The sequence below is a fragment of the Lepidothrix coronata genome, unplaced genomic scaffold (assembly GCF_001604755.1).
Source record: "Lepidothrix coronata isolate B3197 unplaced genomic scaffold, Lepidothrix_coronata-1.0 Scaffold151, whole genome shotgun sequence".
NCBI lineage: Eukaryota > Metazoa > Chordata > Aves > Passeriformes > Pipridae > Lepidothrix > Lepidothrix coronata.
Genome location: NW_016690331.1, coordinates 1,019,593 through 1,037,016, shown reverse-complemented (window position 1 = coordinate 1,037,016; position 17,424 = coordinate 1,019,593). Strand labels below are relative to the sequence as shown.

Sequence of the window (17,424 nt, the reverse complement as noted above, 5' to 3'; positions counted from 1 at the left end):
TCACCTGGATGGAAATATTTTGTTTCCTTTTCTGGGAGATGCTGCAGCATCTGGGATCTGACCTTCTCCCCCCCAGGCTCCAACAAACAGCTGTACAGGAAGATGTTTGGGCAATGAAGCTGGTGAGGGTTCTGGAGAGCAAGTCCTATGAGGAGCAGCTTAGGGAGCTGCAGGGATTCAGCCTGGAGAAAAGGAGGCCCAGAGGGGACCTTGTCACTCTCCACAGCTGTGTGAAAGGAGGTTTTATCAAGGTTGGGGTTGGTCTCTTCCCACAGACAATTACTGACAGAACAAGGGGAAATGGCCTCAAGCTGTGCCAGGGGAGGTTCGGGTTGGACATCAGGAGGAATTTCTTCAATAAAAGGGTAGTTAAGTATTGGAACAGGCTGTACTTGGAATATGAACCACTACAAATGCACTCCTTCCCTCTCTATCTGAAATATTTTACTTTCCCTTGGGAGAAAACCATCATTAGCAAGGTCTGGCTGACAAGGTAGATGCAACACCGGAAAGGGAACTGGAGGGAAGATCTGTCTTCCTTTAAAGGTGTTTTATTTGGGATCAGTCAAAGACAGAGGAGAAATGCTGGGATTGCTGTACCCATCTGAGTGTGAGCAGAAGGTGCATACTGAACAGGAGTTTTTTTGGGAATGCATTCCTTTGGCACAGCTTCAAGCCACTTGTACAATCACAGAATCATCTCATGGCCTGGGTTGGAAGGGACCTTTAAGATCATCTCGTTCCAACCCACTGCCATGGCAGGGACACCTTCCACTAGCCCAGGTTGCTCCAAGTCCTGTCCAACCTGGTCCTGGACGCTTCCAGGGATGGGGCATCCACAGCTTCTCTGGGTAACCTGTGCCAGGGCCTCCCCACCCTCACAGGGAAGAAGTTCTTCCCAGTATCTCATCTAAATCTGCCCTCTTTCAGTTTGAAGCCATTCCTCCTTGACCCACCACTACACACTTCTGTAAATTCTATCTAGCCTTGATGTAAAATCTTCATCTTAAACTTCTTCTTTTTTTTTTCTTCTTTTTCTAAATCCAGTGTTACCTGAAACTAAATTCAATCTTGTGACCTCTGAGTTGATATACAAAAAATTTTGAGGAGCACCTTGATTTTTGCAGTCACTGAAAAATAAGTTCACATTCATTCTTTTGAATGAATTCATTCTTTTGAAGTGGCATCCAACACAAACGCATACATATTTTTCATTATGCCTGTTTTCATAACATCTTAAATTCTCAGAAACCTCTCACCATCAATTTTCTTGGAAGTCCTGAGATGATCTTTTCAACTTGGACTAAATGAAATTTGCATAGTTTTGCCCTTCAGTGCTTGTAGATTTTGTCTATGTCCAAAAAAATACAGCTATTTTTCCATAAAGCCTCTAGACAAATTAACGAGGCAAGTGCCAACAGCCTCTTGTGCCCATCCCTGGCACACTCAGTTCGTCCAAAACAGCTTCAGCACCTTTCAGAAGCAAAAAACCCATACAGAACTGTAAACTTTGTATCTAAACTGCTTCTCCTCGGGTTCACTGCAATAATTTGTGTTTAAGGTGTTGGCTTGGAAAGAGGAGAGGGCAACGGAGCTGGTGAAGGGTCTGATGAGGAGCAGCTGAGGGGGCTCAGCTGGAAAAAAGGAGGCTCGGGGAGGACCTTCTCAGGAAGGGACCTGTAAGGATCATCAAGTCCAACTCTTGCCAACTCTGTAGGCAAACTCTTGTTAGGAACGGAGTCTTACATTCCGAGTGTTTTTAAGAAGTTGATTTTGACCTTTAAACGCAATTTTAGTTGTACAGAAGTTTTGAAGCTACACAGACTGAGATGCTCAGATATTATGGAACTTCACTGACAGGTACAACATAAAGCTACCAGAAGCCAGTAGAATTTTCCTCGTTATTTCCTCTTTCCTTTTTTCTTTACTTCATGCAGGTTTGTCATGACACATGATTCTGTTTCCTGTGACTCTATCAAAATGCTGCCTTAAGTAATATTTCTGCCATTTGCTCAGATTCCAGTAACTGCTGTTAATGCTACTCTTGTACCCAAACCAAGTGATTTTCACACCAAACAGATTGAGAAATAGTCTCTTAATGTTTAATAAACTTCACTGCAATGTGTATGTGCACTTCAAAAATACAGGCAATAAATTAATTGCACAATTGCCTTTCCTCAAGAAAGGCTGGGTTTAATTGTAGCTTCTCCTTATTCTGAGAACATTAAAATCCAGCACAACTATGCAAAGGCAATTCCAGTCCTGAAAGGGAAGAAATTTTGCACAGGTCCCTCAATGGCTGATTAAAAACAACATCATCTCTGCTCCTACAGGAGTTCCTCTATGTCCTGTTATTCTCCTTCATTCTCAAAATTACTTCCAGCCCTTAGTTGTGATTTCTAGACACAGAAAGCACACGCAGGATCTGGCTTGTAAATACTTGTGTCCTACTGAGAAAACTCAGCACAATGACACACCGAGCCTAAGAAAAAAAACCCCAAACCAGTAGTCTAACCAGGTTATGCAGGATTTTTTTCTGTGGCTACCTAGTGAGTAGAACATCTGTACAGCCATTCCTTCACACTTGGGGAGACCCACAATGGTGTTTCCTCGGTCTTCTACCCAAAGCAGCAGCTTTGGTCCCACAGCAAAAGGAAATATGTAAATTGTAAAGGGCCAAGTTTGCCTTTGAGAAAAACTGAAGTAATTCACTCTCCCAGACACGAAGCACTAATTGAAGTTCTTATGAAGGACATGTGTTTTTTGAAGGCAATCCATAATTTCTGAACTCTGCTGCAGACAGTTACTGGCAGTTTGTAAGCACCCAGTGGCATGTGTATCAAACATGGAATGGTAGAGATGCAGCTGAGATGACAGCATTAGTAAAGCTTTAAATTGATGGATTTTCTAGTGTTTTTCCCTGTGTCATCATTCAGAGCAGGCCTGGCACTGTGGGGGATGGGTAACCTGATAAAGACTATCACATGCATTTAAAGAACCCAACTCTGTCATAACTGGGAAACTTCAAGTATTTAAAACCTTCTGAGATAGGAAGTTGTCAGCCCGTCTATGACAGAGACAGGAATATCAGGAATATCTCACTGAAGAAATAATAACAAGGCTTCAGTGATTTATACAGATTTCAGGCTACTGAAAGGCTGCTCCTCACAGGCCATTTTCCTCTTTCAGAGCAAAATCTGGTACCTAGTGGGGATTGGGTGGCATTACCTTCATCACCACTTCCAGTAGAGATGCCTGTCTGAGAGCAGCTGAGCTTTTACAATAGTGTACTGTGAGATGCAAATTTGTTTTCTGGACAATATGCTCTGAAAATTCATGGAATTTGCTACTTTTTTATATGCTGTGCAAAGCTGAGGCTGGAACAGAGCAGGAAATTTCGCCCTTTAAAGCTTTATGATACTTCAAAAATAAACATTTCCACGCTACATTAAGCCCATCCCAAAGTGCTTTCACAGTTTTGAAACAGATAATGCTGCAATATTTGGAGGGTTTGGACTTAACGTTGCACCTCAAAGAAGTAGTTACAGGGTTGCCATGGTTTAGTCAGTCAAGTAGGAGTTGCACATTGCAAACATGTGGCTGCAGGGAAGATTTCACTCACAAATAAAGCTGGTTTTGGGTGTCTACATGAAAATAGAGTGTGTTGGCAAAAGTGGAGCTAGTCCATACTGTCAGTGAAGACTAAAGTTCAGGTGAGCAGATAGAGGTGTCTATTGCAGGCCAAGCTGATGACAGAAAGGTTATATCTACTGGCTTGAATTTGTGATATAGAAAGCCATTTGGTGAGCCCCATTATATCCCACTTGGCTTCCCACTTCCCAGTCAGATGTGAATCTTCTCTAGACCCTGCATCACTTGGTAAGACCCATGTGGATGTCTCAGATAGTCTACAGCCTCTCAAACTTATTAGATATCTGTGTTCAGGGAAATAAATCAAGACCACCTACGTCACCAAAGTTGGGTGTCTTGGACTGGCTCCTGCAGAAATGCCCATTCCCACCAAAACAGAGTGATATAGCTGGAAAATCAGTTATGGAATCATTCCAGGTCTGCTAGTAGATTGTTATCAAGGCACAGAAGTACATGAGTCGAATCATCCTGCCTTTGACAAGCTTGATTTTGTCTGAACTCATTTAAGTTACAGGAGACGGGAAGTTGGCTTATGGCTTTGGACAGACAACTACAGACTGCTGCAGTGAAGGGGATATTTCTCCCACTAAAGACAGCTGAAAGAATGCCAGAACAGCCAAAAAAACCTGAAAACCTGGTGGGAACAGCCAGCTGATCTTAGTCCAAGTGCACAAAATGGAAGTGCACTGGATTGATAGAAAGTCCTGATGGGTTATGAAATCACAGCCTGGATTCCAGTCCCTCATGTTCCCTGTGACACCGGTGAAAAAAAAAAAGACATAAAAAAGGCCTGCTGTCTACATGGGAGATTCTCCTTCTGCATTTACAGTGTAAACCTGATGAATGTGACAAGTAGAACTGAAGGGACTTCTGCTGCCTTAAACCTTATCAGATGGTGCAGCACAGCAGCTCACAAAAATATAAGCACAGCCACAAGTAACCTGGGTGTATGGCAAGGTTTTGAGAATCATAGAATATTCTGAGTTGGAAGGGACTGACAAGGATCATCGAATCCAACTCTTGGCCCTCCATGGGACATCCAACAATCTCACCACGTGCCTGAGAGCATTGTCCAAACCCTCCTTGAGCTCTGTCAGCCTTGGTGCTGTGCCCACTGCCCTGGGGAGCCTGGTCAGTGCCCAACCACCCTCTGGGGGAAGAACCTTTTCCTAATGTCCAACCTAAACCTCCCTGGCACAGCTGGTGGTAACTGTGGTTCTACAGTTAAGGTGCCTGCACTTTTGGGGGAAGGTTTAAACCCTCTGTTTAAAATGGAGTGGTGAGAATTTATGGAAGGAAAGTTGGGAAGGGAACCGAGAACACTCTGCTGACAGCATATAAAAGTGGCACATGCCTAACCTGAGAAAGCCGTGCTACTTCTTGTTAACACCACATCAGAATTAATGAGGAAGAGGGGAAATCACTAAAATAAAATAAAATACTGGTGCTTCATTGTCTGAAGTACAGAAGACGTTGCAGAGCAGCAGGATGAGAAGCCAAGCCCATTCTTTCTCATAACCCACAATGATATTAAGAACCAGCAACAGCAAAATATATATACCAATAGAACAGGAATAATGAAGACATGGAAATAATTTCTGCAGAAACACAAATTTTAACTGGACAAAAATGACACACTTAAATGCAGGTACATGAGACACTGGCAGTGTAAACAGGGGTAAAAATAAATCTCTCACACTTTGGGGTGGAAGTCAAACACTGGATATTAATGAAACATTTCGTGCTTGAGTGGCTGTACCTAAAATTAATTCTGAGGAACACCATCAGTCTGCCCCCAACCCTCTTTTCTGAATGCAACAGGCATTGATCACTCAGAGACAGAAATCCACATGGAAAAACTAACTCTCTCAGCTCAGCATGGCAATCCCATTTTAAAAATAGGTCACCTGCAGCGTATCCTTAGCAAGAGCCCAGCTCAGAGGTAATTAGGTATGCCCAGAAATCGTATTTTTAATTAATGAGGAACTTCAAAGAAGTCTTAAAACGAAGAACAAAAATTTTGTAATCTGAGAAGGCTTCTTTTCCTCTGCCCTGACCTCTCAGGTAATAACCCAAATTTGATAGAGCTTTGAGAACAAAGGACACCCACAAAGAGGGGTGGGAAATTCAGGTGCACAGTAACAGTCTTCTAGGACAGACTGATGGAACTGTGACCCCACGTAAAAACATCTCATGTCTCTGTAATCAGGCATTCAAGTAAGTTCTGCCTCCCAAGAATTAATTACTTACCTCACCATTCAGGAAGCAGTAAAATACTGACACAAAGAAACCCTGGAAAGAACAGAAAGCAGTCACTTATTAGGCAAATATTTTAACACTTCCACTGATAGAGGGGATTGCCACTAAAGCATATCTACAGCATCCAGCTGCCTCCCAAAATGGCCCAGACCCCTCACAGGTGCTATGTCATGTCTGACAGCTCTGTGTGGGTGTCTCAGGCACTCACAGGGGGTGTCAAATGGCTTTAGATGGTCTTGTGTGGGCAGGTTTATCATCAGGTTGCTTAAATTCCCCTGAGCTGAAGGGCTCTGTGGAATTTATTCACAGCAGTGACTAGACCCCTGTAAGGACTGCAAAGATCAGAATTCCTGTGAGTGGAATCCTTCCCATTTTTGGTTTTAGCAATGGACTGTAATTATTGTCACCATAAAGGAGAGATTCCCTATGCTTTCTTTCTTACATAGATCTTCGTAACACTAACAACAAAACAAGCAGTGCAGCACTTTTTGAGACACTGAGTGTCAGCAGATGAAAAGTACAATCAATTTTAGGGACTGAAAGGTGTGGATTAGTTCATTGTAAAAGGCTAAGGTTCCTTTCTTCGCAGATTAAAAGTGACATTTTTCATTTTGGTTATTCAGTTGTGATTTCTGGGGAGATTGCCTGTGTGTCCAAGACAAATGTGCAATCAGTAAAAACAGTAACCCAAACCTCATAACTTTTATAATCCATAACCCTAGATTTGTCTTGACAGCTGTGTGTTTGTATTGACACCCCTGGGTATCAGGGTGCTTGTTCCTGCACATAGGAGGTAAAATATCAATGTCAAACATGGTTCCATCCTAGTTCTGAAAGGTCTTTAAGCAGAAGTAAAGCTGTAGGACACAACTGGGCAGAAATGTGGGGCTAAAGATCATCCAAGGTCTTCAGTTGCTTTTGGTTTTGTGCCAAATTCAGAAAGCTGGGGCAATTATTCACATTCCACTGCTTTTTACATCCTGGCAGAACTCCTGTTAAATTCAGGGAAGGGAGGAGATGGGACATGTGTTCTGATGGCTGAGTGAATGCACCACTGCAGGACAGCTGGAGTGAGAGGCTGGGCAATACAGCCAAAGTCTTCATCTCCCAAATCAAATAGGTAGGTGTTGTTTCCCTTTGTTTTAACAACACCTAATCTGTCTCAGCCCACTGTGTGCTCTGTGAAAAGAGCAGTACCCTGGGAGGGCGATTCATCATCCTCTCTCAGGCAGTTAAAATGAAATATCATCTCTCCACTGACTTTAGATGGAGCCCAGGTGAGGAGCTGTAGCTGTAGACTGAACGTAGTGCTGATATTAAGGGGGATGAATTCCTCCAGCACACACCTGAGAGGAGATCTCCACTCCATATGACATATTTATATGTCTGTTGTGTATGTGTGAACTAAGCTGAGCTATTTTCAACTAGTATTTCCATCCTAGACTTCATTCCCATGAGATTCACGGCTGAAAAGCACTGAGGATCCCTTTGGCAGCAGCTGATGCCAGCTGTAAATTTGCTCTCTTACCTGAAAAGACTGCAGGAAGGAATTAAAATAGATGAAAACGATCTGGGAAATGTCATCTTCACCAGGGTTGACAAAGAAAAGCATGTAGGTGATGCCCAGCAGAGGCAGGAGGACTAAGGTGGCTTTGACTGCCTTCCTGTGGGCAGGAAACAACACAGGAGTGAACACAAGGAAGGACAAGTGTGGTGGGGTGGGAAGGAGGAGCATGGAAGGAGTGACAGCCTCCCCTTTCTGACCAGTGCCTGTCCACTTGGAAAAACGTGTTCTGGGAAAGGTTTTGCCTTTGAATCCTGCTGTTTGTGCCCACACTCTGAACCCCAGGGGATGAATGGGAACATTATTTATATCCCTCCCTTTTTCTCTCTTTTCCCTTCAGCTCCTCTCCAACCAATAAGTCTTGCAACAGGCTGAAGCCTGGAGACTCTCTGCAGGTTTGTTGAGTGATTTCCTGTACCTCAGGGTGATGTTCTCAGTGCACAGTTTAGCTGCTTTTGTTAACACCAGAACAGCAAGAAGCACCAGCTCACTTACCTGTATTGTATTGTCTCTGAAGTGGTTGAAGCTCTCAGCTTTGTCATTAAAATCCTAACTATGTTAAATAGAAATACAAAATTTATCTGGAAATAAAAGAAAGAGAGAGAAAAAAATGAGTGAGTCAAATAATGGCTTAAGGGTTGTGATACACCCTAAAAGGCCCATTTTACAGTTCCAGTCTGACTGAAAACAGCCTCTTGGTTTTACTATTGATTGCAACAGACCCAGAATTTTACTAGAAATACCAGATTATACAGAAAACATCCAACAGCTGTTAATGTTTCCAAAACAGCAATGAAAGTGGAGTACAAAATTAAAAGTTTGAGCAAGGAACTTATTTTTATTTCCTTTTCTCCTTTCCTGGGCGCAACGAGGAACTAAGGGTGAGATTTTTGGCTCTTTGCCGGGCTCATCCAAGGCTCCCTGCACAGAGTGTTGGGCAGCACTGTGCTGTGATGATCTGGGAGGTGTTTGAACCCATTCTCCCATTCAACAGGAGGCTGAAATGGTGGGGTCAGGTTCCTCAAGTACAAGGCTGCACTGCAGAGAGCTAAATGTGAAACAGTCACCACCAGACTCCCTTTGTATTTGTATACGTTGCACTCCACAAGAGACCTTTAAAACAGAGCAGATGAATCACACCTGTAGAGTGCCTCCTTTTTTGCACTGTCTTTAAAGGTAAAATGATGGATTTACCACTTCCCTTTTTAATCTGCTGAGCTGGGTAATTGTTATTTGTGTTACGGCCTCACCACTGAGAATTGAGATTTGCTCTAATTACCGTTGTTGTAGCATCTGTTAGGGAGTTTCTTACATAAGTTTCCTGTCAGTGTAAGCAGGAAAGGGAAAAAAAAAAAAAACAAATTGAAGAGAAGGTTCCGATTTGTAGACTGTGGTCAGTGGAAGGTTTTGGCACTTAGGAGCAAGTTTTGAGTGGCTTTCAACACACAGAGTAGCTTATAACACACTGATCTGTCTCCAAGCTATCAGTGATGCAGGCTGTCAGAACCACAGAGCTGTCCCCTCAGGACTGCTGAGGTCCCAACCTAAGCCTGTGAGAAGGCATTTACCTCACACCCATTCCCAGGGTCCCAGGGCTCCTGGCATTTTGCAGCCTATGAATGGAACGGATCTGTGATTCACTTCCAACTGTTTACAAACACTGCATCGGAGCTGCCAATTTAAAGGTGTTCTCAGAATATGCTCCTTTTTCTTTTCCCCCCCCGTGCTACGCGGTGCATTTCAATGATCACGGTGCCTTGACACCCATCAGACCATTCATTCCCTGTGGTTCCTGTAACACTGTTTATAACAAATGGTGCAATAAGCATCCAAACAGACACTGGGAGACTGGCAGCACTGGGAATTGTGTGCATCAAGCACTTACTACGTGAGACACAAAAACGCTGCTCTAGGCGTGAACGTGACATTTTTGGAAATTATTTTCTTAGCAGAGCAGGGCCCTGGGGAGTACAAGGAATAAATAAAACAGTGCAGTTGGTATATTTGCTCTTGTTAGAATCGTTTTTTTGTGATATTAAGAGCTTGAAGTCAACTGGCTCACAAAAACAGCTTCATATCCCTGTTTTGACTTGAATTTTAAACTCCTCACACTGGTGACTGCTCTGTTTCTCAGTTACAGAAAGAGAAATGTTCAGGCAATCCCTGAAATGTCCAGGCTCAGGGGGAGGTGGATGAGAGTGTCTCTCATCCACAGAGATCTTTTGTCTCTGAAATTCTGCTGTCAACTCTTGAGGTTCTTCACCAGCTCAGAGCCATGTTTGGGTGACTTCTACCGAAGATGCAAAACAGGCACCAATCTGAAACTTGACACTTTTGGAATCATAATGGAAAAGTGCCAGATTGAATTATAGAGTCCTAAGCAAGAGCAAGTAAGATTAATCACATGGGATTAACACGATGAACTGGACTGGAGAAGGCATTTCAAGTTTCCTGAGTCCTGCTTTGATGTGACAGCATCATTCCGTTTGAACTGGAAATTCAAATTGCCACAGACTGCATCAGAAAATTAGGGATTTTGACCTTTTCTGAAATTAAACTGCAGAAGTGTGATTCATCAGACCAGAAGGATAATTGCCAGCTGAAAACTTTGGGTGTTACTTCACTAGAAACACTCTTGTTGTATGTAAATCAATTTTTCGTTCTCCCAGTTCAGCTGCCCAAGCCGAGACCTGAGCAGCACTCGAGGCTCTCCTGCACAGCTGAAGACTATGGGTGGCACTGGCACCTGTGACAAACTGCTGGTAAGAGACCTCAACTCTCTACAAAAGCAACAGGAAGGCAAATACATCAGTTCTTACTTTTAACAAGCTGCCCAGGTGTCAGAAGAAACCCTGACAGGGACATTATTTACAATTATATTTTCTAGGAGAAGGGAACAGCAGCATTGAAACTGAGTCCTCTTCTTAATTTTTACATGGAATATGCCACACATCCTTAGTCACCTGGGCAGTGTTCAAGCCTGTGGGCCTGAAGGCAAACACTAAAATCCACTCGGGGAGTACTCAGTGATGTCCAGTCTGCATTTCAGAGGGACTGTCACTCTGCTTCTTCCATTAATATTTGTAGTCTTCTTCTACAAATCTGCCTTTCCCTGCAAACTGGAGAATTGGGTTTTTTTTAAAAGGCTGGTAAATGAGACAAGTGGAAGTAGAGTATCCTGGATGGAAGGTACTGGAAAAATTAGTTTCATATATATGCCCAAGAGATGATGGCTGGGATGCAGAGGATCATGAGTCAGGAGAATCCTGTGGTCTTTTTTTTATGCATAAAGTTAGAAAAACAATTCACAACTCTGTCTGGAATCCATGAATAATGTATGCAGCTATTTCAAGGCTTGGTTTTCCACTTTCTCATAATTCTTCTCTCCACAGCTGTCGCTGCACCAGGACAGGACACAGGTCCAGCCTTGTTACACACACAGCTCCTGGTGTTGGCTTCATCCCACGGGCTTCTTCAGGAAAAGGAGCAGCTAATTCTTCCCCATTCTAGATTAGGTACCTAAGAGAACACCCAAATGACTTGGCCCTCCCTATAAAGCAATTCCATCACATGATGAGGATAAGACGAGCATAAAGAGATGAGTTAGATTGACATAATTTAATTTTAAATTATTTCTAAGCAGCTGGTTATCCCAGGGTCTATTTATAGTCAGTGAAGAGAAAGGGGAACTTTTCAACAGTGGTTCATTTGACATATTTTAAATGAGTGGCTTGGACTTGAACCAGCTGCCCACACAAATCACCCAGTGATCTTCAGGTTGTCCGTGACATCCCATATGAGCTTAAGCTGAGTGAATGTAGCTGTATCTACTGAGGTTCTGTGACATTGTCATCTGTGAAAGCTTAAAAAATGTTTTGAGGCACCAACATTTTGTCTCTACTAAGGTTTCTCTGAGAGATCTTTAAGACTTGAACAGGATAAGCCCTAAAATGTAGAGCTTAGCAAGCAAAAAATTCCAAGGCAAACGATGAAAATGTGGTCACATCAAAATACTTATTTTTGGTTTTGCCTACTAGAAGCACATTTCAGTGTGTTCACTTTTAGTGATTTCTTTTCCAAAAAACACTCCATTTCAGAAAAACACTTGGCTCAACAGGACCTTTTAGCAGCGCTCAGAGAGGTCTAATCTGAAGATCAATTTTCACTGCATAATCAGATGGGATTTTAATTGTCCATTTGTCCCCACAGGGCCTGAGACCACAGCTCATTGGGATGATGGCTTGAGTTTGCTCAAGACAGAAGACACAATCAGGGAATCAAGCAGGGAAGAGGCTGCTGCACACAGCCTGCAAAAACTGAAGGATTGGAAATGAAAATGGAGCTATTTTCTCAGCTGGAGAGAATCCACACAGTTCTAGTGACTCCCACATTGAGTCTGATTTACAGGCAAAGAAGATAAAGCCTCTGGTGTTTATCCCTCATATGTACAGCAGTGTTTCAAAGGAAAAAAGATCTTACTACTGCAAAGTGAATTTTCCTAGAAAAGACCCTCAGTGCTGTATTGAGCAAAGTACACAATTATTTGTGAAGGACTTGCTATTATTGGAGCTCTATGTCAACAGACTAATTTCTCTCAGGGCTGGACAGCTCTTGCAAAAGCCACACATCAGTTCCATAAATGGAGAGAGGAAAGGTCATTTAAGAGAAGTAATGATGACAGGCAGTTTATCCTTTCTATTTATCCTTAAGCTGACTTTATATTTTCATTCATTTCTGTTTATAGACATTTCTGCTTCATAATGGAAAACAGAATTAAGGATTTTTACCTTAATATTTATTGGTGGATAAAATGAATCCAAAGATGAAGTGTTGAAGACAGAGTAAAATGGCTTATTTCTTCTTCTCTTACTTTTATTTATGCTATGCTAAGAATATCTTTATTGCTGGAATAAGATTCTCTCCAGCTACAGATGGGAAAGAAAGAGTTTTCATATCTTGCCAGAACTTTGGAAGTTTAGTCTTTCCATTTCTAAATTGAGATGAAAATATTCAGACCCCCAAAATGGAGTTATAAACCAGTGATCCAAAAACCATTTGGACCATCTGCTTTGGCACTGACCAGCTATAACCTGAACACACAAACCCAGAAACTCTTCTGAACCAAAAGAAACTTTTCACTGAGTGATTTTTGGTCATAAAATTTTTGTTTCATAAAACCCAAACTCCGAGAGAAAATTTATCTTCCTTAGCAAGATGAAATTGCCAAAATGCACAAAAGAGGGAACGCTGACTCCGAAGGTTCCTTTGCAGTTTTCCCCAAGCCCAGGAGTTTAAAAGGGAAGTCATTAAGCTCTTCTCTTTTGAGAATTTAGTGGACAACTGGTATTTATTTTGCTCATTTTCTGCTGGGCTTTGTATTTTATGCTTCACAGAAAGCTTTTACTTCTGTGCTTCTTAGAATGTTTGTTCCTCTTCACTCCCAGGAATTGTAAAAATTATTCCATTTAGACTTTGTATTTTTATGCAATGTCGTAAAATCCACCTCAGGATTAAGTAACCCAAACTGGGATCAGAGCAGTCATTTCAGGGGGAGCATTAGATGCTGTCATCCTGCCCTCAGACGAACAGCCTGGCAGTTTATTAATGCTCTGTTTTAATTGTTCTCCCATGCTGTCCTGACACGATCCTCAGACAGGGCCTTTTTATCACAAAAGTTTCCTTTTCAAAGGTCACAGGCATCACAATGACTCCTTTGGGCACAGGGCTGGAAAATACTTCTATGCACAATCAGGAAAAACGAGATGTGATTAAGAAGAATGAGAAATAACGAGGTGATGGTCATGATCAGGGAGACTCTGGAAGAGACTCCCTGGGGCAGCAGGGAAAGATCCACTGCAGGGAAGCAGGGCAGGAATATCCATGCCCTGGAGATTGTATGGGAGTGGTGTTTTGGTGGGGAAAGCAGGGAATGGTAAACGTACAGACACCTTCCTTACACATCGGTACACAGACGCTTTGCCCACACTGCCACGTAAACCTAAGTCCAAACTCTAGTCCTGGTTGGGATCACATCATTTCCCCACTGGAGCCCTGCATCCTGCATGAGCATGTCCACAGCCTTTGTAAATCTTACAACCCCTCTGTGATCCTCTTGCTACTGGGATGGTCCTCCAGTCTCTCCTGAAACACCTTGTATTCAAAAAGCTTTGTTAAAAACGTCAAATGTTGCAATGCCAGAACACACAGACCCTTTCAAAAGTAACAGTGTTCACACCTGGAGGAAGTGACAGCTCCTGGACAGCCAACTCATCCCACCAGCCCATTGAAAATGGCCAAGAGGACATGACAGCCCCAAAACATGGTCACACTGACGTGAACAATCCACCTGGTAGTTCCCCAGGCTGGGCAGGCTCAAGTTGTCACATGGCGACAGCAAGAACCACAAGAAAGTCTTTCTCCAAAGAGGAACCACCCAGCAACTTGCTGAGGAAATGGGATTTTTCATCTGGAAAGTGTTCTAAGGCTTAGGATGAATTTTGGAGAAATTTTGTTAGCAGCTGCTGGTCATGTGAGATTCTTATTGGCTATGGAACATCTCAGAAACAGAAAATTTAGAAAATGAGAGACATTGTAGAGTGTACATGGTATTGGACACCTTGTTTAACACTATTGGCTGCACAGCTACAAAATGTAAATGGCAGGAACAAAGTAATACCAATGATGGCAAAACTGGAGATAAATTCTGGTCGACTATAATTAAATCAGCATATTATCTCTGTCCTCCCTGTAGCTGGGGCAGCCTGCTTGCAAACCAGTGAAAATTATGATAAATGGTTTTCTTGCAAGAAAATCTCAGGGACATCAACAGTTTGCAGGTTATGAACTGCAACCTCGCAGCAGTGGAAGAATTGCTCATGTTTAGAGAGAGAGAAATTTAAAAAATCAATAGGAAAATCATTTAATAATTTAATCAGCAATCCAGTGGTTGAGAAAAACAGGAGACAGTCAGGAAGGATAAGGGAAAAAGAAAAAGATATATCAATAATAATATTAATAAAACCTCAGTCTCTCAACAGAACAATGCAGAAGTGGAAGCATAAGGGTGGAGAGAATCAGCAGAAAATAAGAAAATATTCGGAGACTAAAAAATGCCACCTAAACACTCGATATTTACTGAAGAAAGTTTCATGGTCTTCCAGAGCATCAGCCAGTGGTTGCTATATATAGCTACTGCTACATCCCATAACCTGAAGCTGAGCTGGACAAACTCTTTGTAAAGAAGAGCATTTGTAGAAACAAGGTGTAAAAGGGAAGAATGATGTGCTTTGTGAAGTCCTCTGAAGGAGTCAGCATGGGGACAAGGGAGACCCTGTGGTCAGTGCATTCAGGTTTCTGAAAGGAATTCAAATTTGTTTCCCTAAAGGTTCCCATTGAACTCGTCAGAGGTTTGGAGGGAAGAGCACTATGGATAAAAATACATGAGAAAAAGGGTAGGAATACATAAATATATATATATATACACACATATATACATATATATATCTATATATTCTATTTTCTCAATGGACAGAGGCTACCAGTACATCTGTGCTGTTTTACACCCATCTATAAAAGGGAATGAAGAACAGGCTGATAGATCTTTAGTGACATCAAACTACTCAGAACAGCTCAGATAAAGCCTGATTGCAAAGAGCTGTAAAGGGACTCACAGCACTAAGTGATCAGGCAATAACATGGCACATAAATCACTTGATGCAAGGGTAACTCGGGGGGGGAAGAAAACAACCTTAACTTTACCATGGAGAGTCATGAGCTCTGGGTATTTTCATTCACAAAACAAATGTTGGAATTACATTAGCTGGCTCCCTGAAAAACTTTATCTCAAGCTCCGAGTGAAAGAAAGGAAACAAACAAACAAAAAATTGGAATTACTGAGAAAGAAAAAGAAAATAAACCAGAGAACGGGAGGCTGCTATAAAAATCCATTGGTGTGGTCACACCTTGAGTACTGGGGCAAGCTTTGATCTTGCCACCACAAAAATGCTACTTGGTGAATGATTAGAACACCATAAAGACCACTTGGCTGCATGTGTCAGCCCTCTCCTGAACAAAATTCCACACTGCAACAAGGACAAGCCCATCTTCCTAAGGACTCTCAACTCCTCTAAAGCACTTGTCACCCAGGCATCTCAAAGCAAAGGAAGATAAGTATCATTAAGTTTGCTTTAGAGCTGGGGGAAACCGAGCTTTGAGCAGCAATCTAACTTGTTCAAGAGGAAACAGCTGATGCAGGCGCAGGCAGAAGTGGACTCCAGATCTTCCCATCAGCTCCTCCACCCTCTTATTCCAGCAGCTAATTGATCGTGGGGAATTATTTTCAACCAGGCACAAAAAAAGCAGAGGTCAGAAAACTGTTCAGTTCCCAAGCACAAGAGAAAAAAAAAATAAAAAAAATCTATTAAAGCCGAATGTAAGGTTTGGAAAAAAAAAGAAATATTTGATCTGCCTGTTTGAACAACAGAATATTGATACAATTTTTGCTCTGAGAAATATTGCAGAGCAATTCCTAGCTGGGATCAATTCACAACAGAAGTCACTGTGAATGAAAGCAACTCAGTTAACTGCCCCTGGTGCCTCTTTTCTGAGTTTTGTCTTCCGGTCTCCTCTGATCCTATTGTATTTTTATGTTCACCACTTTCTTTGGCAGCATTTACATTTAAAATTGAACATAAGAAATGTATTTTCCTTAATAAAATCAGGATGAAATTCACTTCTCTGGTATATATTTCCAAACTTTTGCCCCTTCTTTACCTTCAGAGAGGAGTGTGTGATTAAAACTCGGTTATGTGACTCTGAGGAAAGAGATCAGAATTAAAAAAATAAAAAATCACTAATTTGAAGAGCAAATACCTAACAGAGGTATAGGAAATGCTATCAGAAATTGAATTTCAGAGCAACCAATGAACTGAATGATTAGATCTCTTGGGGGATATGTTCAAGCCAAAATCCATTCAGCAACGAAACAGAGAAGGATGATCACCTACATTTTCTCCCTCACATTTTTTGTTGATAAAAATACAGGTTTCTCGCCCAATATGTGGGATCAGCACTTATTTTCCTTTGCTTCTGAAATAGCCTGAGATTGTGTCTGAAATTGTTTCCCTGTTTTCTGCCCAAGACAATCTTCAGGTTCCTTCTATAGATAAGCAGGAAATCAATCAAACAAATCTCTTGACTGCATTGCTCAAAGTTTTTGTAACCGAGATATAACACAATAATGTGGTTTAAAGGTGGACTTGAGGATTGCTACCACGCTCAAAGGGCTTTGCTTAGGCCAATCTTTCTTCCCCATGAGGCTCAGAATTCCTGCATGACCTGTTCCTCATGTCACCTCGTCCTGTGGTGTAGCCACTCAATGCATAGAGGCAAGAAAATGAGAAATCTAAAACCAGCGGAAATAATTTTTGGCAGAAAAAAATCCTTAAAAAAAAAAATCCTTTGAAGAGACCCTGCATCTTTAGAAGCAGGTTTTATCCCTCTGGGACTAAGAATATTTAACAAGAGCACTCTAATCATATTTCCACTGGCTGGTATAACGATGCTGCTGGAATACACATGATGTGTCCAAGAGGTAACCAAAACTCATCTGAGCTGGACATTGGGCTACTGGCTCTTCAATCCAGTGGGTGAAGCCAATTTTAACTGTCCCAGCCTGAATGCTCACATGTGGACAGGAACTGTAATTTCATGGAGTTTTTAGACTTTTAGTTTTTAGTGTGAGCACCCTTTTGGAAATAACATTAATTCCTCCTAGTAACATTCATGTCTTTCTATCTTTCCAGCAGCACCATGGGATAGTTCTCTCACAGAATTGCCATAGAATCACAGAATGGTTTGGGTTGGAAGGGATCTTTGAAATCATCTTGTTCCAACACCCTGCCATGGGCAGGGACACCTTCCACTAGCCCAGGTCGCTCCAAGCCCTGTCC

At 42.0% G+C, this 17,424-nt stretch overlaps 1 protein-coding gene across 2 annotated transcripts in view; it reads right to left on the bottom strand.

Annotated features, from left to right (window-relative positions):
• The window catches only part of CRHR2 (corticotropin releasing hormone receptor 2), a 130,402-nt gene that overhangs the window by 9,236 nt on the left and 103,742 nt on the right, over positions 1 to 17,424 (bottom strand). For both annotated transcript variants that reach the window (XM_017828682.1, XM_017828683.1), the window contains 3 exons: positions 7,970 to 8,055; positions 7,439 to 7,574; positions 5,902 to 5,943 (listed from right to left, as the gene is read on the bottom strand). In XM_017828682.1, the coding sequence (XP_017684171.1) occupies positions 5,902 to 5,943; positions 7,439 to 7,574; positions 7,970 to 8,055 (264 nt within the window). The remainder of the gene's footprint in view (positions 1 to 5,901; positions 5,944 to 7,438; positions 7,575 to 7,969; positions 8,056 to 17,424) is intronic.